Source organism: Mauremys reevesii, linkage group 1 (assembly GCF_016161935.1).
Source record: "Mauremys reevesii isolate NIE-2019 linkage group 1, ASM1616193v1, whole genome shotgun sequence".
NCBI lineage: Eukaryota > Metazoa > Chordata > Testudines > Geoemydidae > Mauremys > Mauremys reevesii.
Window position 1 is genome coordinate 122,803,272 of NC_052623.1, and position 6,030 is coordinate 122,809,301.

The 6,030-nt window shown below is 44.9% G+C and overlaps 1 protein-coding gene across 2 annotated transcripts in view; it reads left to right on the forward strand.

Annotated features, from left to right (window-relative positions):
- The window catches only part of INPP4A (inositol polyphosphate-4-phosphatase type I A), a 212,538-nt gene extending 208,823 nt beyond the window's left edge, over positions 1–3,715 (forward strand). The window contains exon 28 of one of the 2 annotated variants that reach the window (XM_039510236.1): positions 3,426–3,715. In XM_039510236.1, the coding sequence (XP_039366170.1) occupies positions 3,426–3,438 (13 nt within the window). In that variant the 3' untranslated portion in view covers positions 3,439–3,715. The remainder of the gene's footprint in view (positions 1–3,425) is intronic. The other variant, XM_039510541.1, reaches the window with a different exon arrangement.
- The last annotated feature ends 2,315 nt before the right edge of the window (positions 3,716–6,030 follow it).

Sequence of the window (6,030 nt, forward strand, 5' to 3'; positions counted from 1 at the left end):
CTGTTTTCCTTTTATGCAGTTGCAAAGTTTGACATTTCCAAAACACAATAACTGATATTTCATTGTATTTATTTATTAACATCAACATTAGTATTCCATTTATAAATACCTGCCATTCTCTGTATTTTCTTGCATTAAGCCTTCAACAATATCAAGATGCTTATTATAAAGTTCTGGCTTCTGCAACCAATATGTATGAGCTAAGGTGTTTTTATTATTTATTTATTTATTTGTGTTATGGTGGCACCCAAAGGCCCCAGAAAGAATAGATTACCATTGTGTCAAGAACTGTACAAACAATTAAGTATTGACTTCTTTCTCTGTGGAATAATGTGCATCCTTGTCTTTGCAGTGATCATCAGGATCGTTTGAACCAAAATGAAGCCTTGTTTACTAGATTGGGAATTTGCAAGTCTCTCTGTAAAAATTATCTATTTAAGCAGCTCACAAAGTGTCAATAACTGTAGACACTAGATAATTTAGCATTTATATATCCCTTGACATGGTCAAAATATGTTACAAACATTTAATATTAATATTCACCCCATCCAATGAGGTAGGTATTGTACATATAATTATTCCTATTTTACCAATGGAGAAACTGAGGTGTGGAGGTGAAGTGATTTGCTAAAGTCAGTGGCAGAGCCTGGATTAGAACTCAGGACTTCCTCATCTGTGCTTATTATTTCAGATGGCCTGAGTGGGAGGAAGAGAGATCATGGGAGGACTAGAGTTTTAGGAGACGCTTTAGTGGGAACGGGGAGGATGGTATCTTAGTGGAGATGTGTGGTCCCATTAAAGCCGAAGACTGTCTTGTAAGAGAGTTGGGTGGAGTGTGAAGGGAGTACACTGGGAGTTGAAGCATAATGGTAGGAAATCTGGAGTTGGAAAGCAAAAGAATTGCTAGTGCAAATGCTGAGCCTGCAGAGAGAAAGTAGCAGATCCTGATGTTGAAGGTCACCTTATGTGAATCCTTTTAAATGTGTTTTATTTTAGTAATTCTATTACATCTAAATTATAAATGTGCAAATGCATTATTAGTAACTAGGATGCATACTTAGTTGCTCCACCTTGGTGAAACTTGCTACTTCATACAAGCTTGGAAAGCTTCTTTGATGTGTACATCAAGAGATCATTAAAAATCTTACTGCTAAGTAGGAACTACATTGGTTTCTTTCCTCCTTCATGAATTTTATTTATTATTACTTGTGTGTGTAAGTGGCAGAATGGTCCCTCTATTTCCTGGCTTATACACTACCCCGGTGAAGTGGGCTAGGGAAAAGATCTGAGTCCTCACTCCCACTTCCTTTACCCAGAGCCTGACTGACCTCGAGGGCTCCCCATCCACACTCCTCTGTGGCAGAGTCCTCGTTATCCCAACAAGGATTCCTGGGGGGCTCAACCCCCAATCTTGTCATGGTCACTTAGGGCAGAGGTTGGGTGTCCTCACTCCAGGGTGCTCTCTCTGCACTGGACACTTCCCTGACCCAGTGATCATTATATACACTTCAAAGCAAATACAATTTATTAAACTGCAATCAATTTTAAAAAATAAGGAAAAAATGGGAAAGGTTAAAGGAAAACATGTAACCCCGCTCTGTGGCATGGGGACATCACAACCAGCATCTCTGGAATGTAAGGGAAGTTCAGTCCGTTCCTGATTCCAACACCTTTGTATCCTCCACACATTGAGACCCTGCAGTTATACCTTTTGAGATGACCCTGTGCCTGGAACTGGAAGCATTTCAGAGAATGCAACCATGGAGGTCCTGGACTTGAATCTTTTAACTAGCAGCCTAAATTTGGCCTTCAGGAACCCTCTTCTACCTTTCCTTATATCATTGGTACCTGAGTGTACCACGATTACTGGCTCCTCCCCAGCATTGCACATAAATCGATCTAGATGTCTCCACGACCTTGCACCCGCCAGGTAACTCACTATGTGGTTCTCTTAGTCATCACAAACTCAACTATTGTAATAATCAAATCCCCCATTTAGTATGGACATAAATGACCCTGTAAATCATTCATGATGTATTCTCTCTAGAAACAATTATTAATTCAACATCTGAATGTTGGAAACCTCTCAGAGAATGAAGGATTTTAATCCAGCACGGATTACTTAAAGGGACAGAAATCCTGCCTCTATTTGTAATTTAATTAATACTAATTCCAGAATCATAATATTTCTGCCAACATCTGATGTTTAGGGTTTGCTGTCTTTCTGTTCCCTGCTGTGTCTGAATCTACACTCTTGATTTTTTGGGAGGTATAAGTCTGGTTTTTCCCTGCACACTCCCCCCTCCAGCATGTCCCCTCATTTCTATACTATGAGAACAAAATTAATTTTAAACTCAAGTCAAGAAGTGAACTTTTTATTAACTGTGTGATTGGTCAAAAATTTCTGCTTGGGCCATCGGCTTTAAGTGAAGTCAAGAGGTTTTGAAGTATGCAAGGCTGAATTAATTGAAAACCACAAAATATTAAAACTAGATTAAAAAAAAAACCCTCTCTCAGCAAAGGGCCCCTCACAAGTGCTTTGATTTTTACACTCCCTGGCTATAAAGCAGGAGGTTTTCCAGCGACCTGATAACCCAAGCACACAATGAAATCAGTAATAGATGGTTCTATAAAGTTGTATATGCCAAAGAGATTCATTAGAGGTATATCATAGTCAGCCAAATGGCCAGATAAGGGGTTCAGCCAATCTTTGTCTCACAGAATAGAGAAGGTTCTGAAATTCTTTTTGGCCTTCTACATTGAGCAAGCAGGTCTGCTAGCTCCTGTAAAAGAAATCAAGTCCTTATTACTAAACATGTTTGTTAACTTAATAAAACTAATAATCTTTCACTCTCTTTCTAACAAAGCTTTCCAATAGCATGGACAATGTTGTATTATATCTAACACAGAGGTTTCTTATAATAATTTTGTTTAATGTTTCCTGTGCTGTATTATGTTTGCCTTGTGAATGCTCTTAGTAAATACTATAATTACGGGGAGGTTTTGATAGCAGTATACTTAAGGTTTGATCCTTTCAAAGCCTTTCTTGGAAGCACAATATCCATTCTGTTGTGGAAACAGATCTTCAGACTACATTAGCTAAGCAGGTAAGTGTGTGTGTGAACCACAGACCTCAAAGAAGGAAACCATTGAAAAATCAGGGACACTGTATCATAGAGTTAGAAGCTAAAATGTGTCTTAGAGTTTCAGGCTATATCATCTGGATACATCCCAGTGTAAATATTTCTAGTACAGGAAGGTATAACAGGCTTCTGACCTATAAAAATTACTCCTCATGAAAATAGTTTTATTAATAAAAAATAACCCTCTCCTATTAGGTACAGACTATGATGTACCGGTGCTGATACTGAAACTTATGAACACTCAGAAAATGTGAATATGATATTTTCATCCTCATTTTACAGATGGAGAAACTGAAGCACAAAGAGTAAGAGACCTGTCTGAGGCCACAGTGGAAGTCAGTCAGTATTGGGATTTGAACTCTTGAGTTCTTGGCTCTTGGCCCAGTGTACCAGACCACACAATTTTAAATTCATCTCAGTGTATCCCAGATGAGTTAAGAGGCCATAGCAACAAATGTGGTTAAGTACGTAAAAAATTAGCATAAAGAATAAACACAAGTCTTCCAAAATTTAATTTCATAAGGAAAATTAAAACCGATGATGTTATTTTAGCTATAAAAATGGAGCAAGTTAAAAAGAACCTCAAAATTCCCCAAAGAAATGTCAAACTGCAAAATATCTGAACAATTGTTTTGTCAACTATTAGCAAAGGGAGAATAAAACTGGAATTATTTTATAAGAGAAGGCAGTGTGATCTCGTGGATGAGGCATTGGACTGGAAGTTAGATCTGTGTTCTATTCTTGGCTTTGCCATTGACGTGCTGCATTACTTTGGGCAAGGCTCTGGGCCTCACTTTCCCCTCTCACCCTTTGTTGATCTGTTTAGATCGGGGTGGGCAAACTACGGCCCACGGGACTGTCCTGCCTGGCTGGGCAGCTAGCCCCCCAGCCCCGCAACTGTGCCGCCACGCTCATTCAGGGCAGCACGGCAGTGTGTTTGGCTCCGGCTGGGAGGCGTGGCTCCAGACATGCTGCTCTGAGTGGCATGGTAAGGGGGCCAGGGCTGGGGGTTGGATATGGGGCAGTGGGTCCTGGGGGGCAGACAGGGAGCAGTTGAATGGGGCAGGGGGATGGGGATAGGGGTGGGGTCCTAGGGGCCTGTCAGGGGTAGGGGTGTGGATAGGGGTCGGGGCAGTCAGGACAGGAAGCGGGGGGGTTGGATGGGGGGTTCTAGGAGGTGGTTGGGGTGGGGGTCCCGAGAAGGGGCGGTCAGGGGACAAGGAGCGGGGTGGGGGGTTGGATGGGTGGGGAGTTCTGAGGGGTGCAGTCGGGGTGGAAAGTGGGAGGGGTCGGATAGGGAGTGGGAGCCAGGCTGTTTGGGGAGGCACAGCCTTCCCTACCTGGCCCTCCATACAGTTTTGCACCCCAGTGTGGCCCTGAGGCCAAAAAGTTTGCCCACCCCGATTTAGATTGCAAACCCCTGTGGACAGGGATTGTCTCGATGTTGTAGTGGCTGGCGCAAAGGGGCTCCAGTCTCAGTTGTGGCCTTTATATGGGCTCTCTCCTTGGCAATGAACTCTGCACAACCAGGGCAGCACCTCCTGGTTACTCCTGGGGTCATTCTGCACACAATATTTTAAAATATTGCAAATTTTATTTGTCAAATGTGGGGCTCCAACATGGCATTGGGGAGCACAGGCCACTGGCTGCACAGAGGTGGGAGAGCACTGTTCAGCTCCCTCCCGGGACACAGACTCTGCACCCAACTCTGACACAGCACAAGGACAGAGCCTGCCCCAGAAACACCCCAGGGGCCTGCCCCTCCGTGCCAGGTGCACCAGGCATGAGCAGGCAGGCTCAGCAAGGCAGGATCCAAGTGTGGAGGGAAGGGGCTTAGTATGGGGGGATCCAGGTGTGGGATAAGAGTTCTGTGTAGGGCAATCTGGGTGCAGGCAGTTCAGTGGGGGATCTGGGTGCAACAGTAAGGGGACTCTGCAGGGGGGTCCAGGTGAAGGTGGTTGGGGCTCGGCGGGGGAAAAGGTCCAGATGCTGAGGGGTGTGGGGCTCAGTGGGGTGGGGATCCAGGTGCAGCTGGTTGGGATTCGGTAGGGTGTGGATCCAGGTGTGGTTGGCTTGGGATGGTGCAGGGGGAGTGGGGCTTAGGGGCGGTTCTGGGTGCAGGGAGGTGAGGCTCAGTGGGAGGGTCCAGGTCTGAGGGAGTCTGGATGCACAAGGGTTGGGCGGATGGGGGCGCTGCTCCCTAGTATAGGTATCCCTCTCTCTGCAGCTGAGGAGTGATGGGTGCAGGAAGTGGTGGGGAGGGCGGCGGAGAGTTTGTAGAGCTTCCTACAGCCAGGGGAGAAATCTGAGGGTGGGTCTGACGTGGCCCCAGATGCCGGACAGGGAAAGAGGAAGTCCTGTCCTCCCCAGCCAGGACTAACATCTACGCCTGGCGCAGGGTAGAAACCACCAGCCGGGTCTTCCCTAGTCCCACCCCAGGCCCACAGTGATTTACCTCTCTGCTGGCTGCCCTGGGCACCCAAAACATACTGCTGGGGTGGCTCTTGTGATGGCTCTTGTGGCTTCCCCTTGCTTCCCCATCAGAAAGTCATTTTTCTGCAGGGAACCAAAGAAATCTGTGGGGGACTTAAATTCTGCACATGCACAGTGGCACAGAATTCCCCCAGGGAAACCTGGTGCTGCATGGTCTGGCCCTGAGTCCAACTGTAATATAAATAATTATGAGAAAGTGCAAAGTTAGGCCCTGAATCTGTGGGGGAAAAAATCTAGAACATGGTAGGACTGATAGTTATTTGACATCTATTTTTATTGTGCAGGAATACTGAGAAGTGCAAAGGTCTGAGCTTTCAAATATATTATATAATCAATGGAATTTCATCTTATGCCAACACATTCAGTCAAGAGTGAAGAGTCCCAAGTTCATATA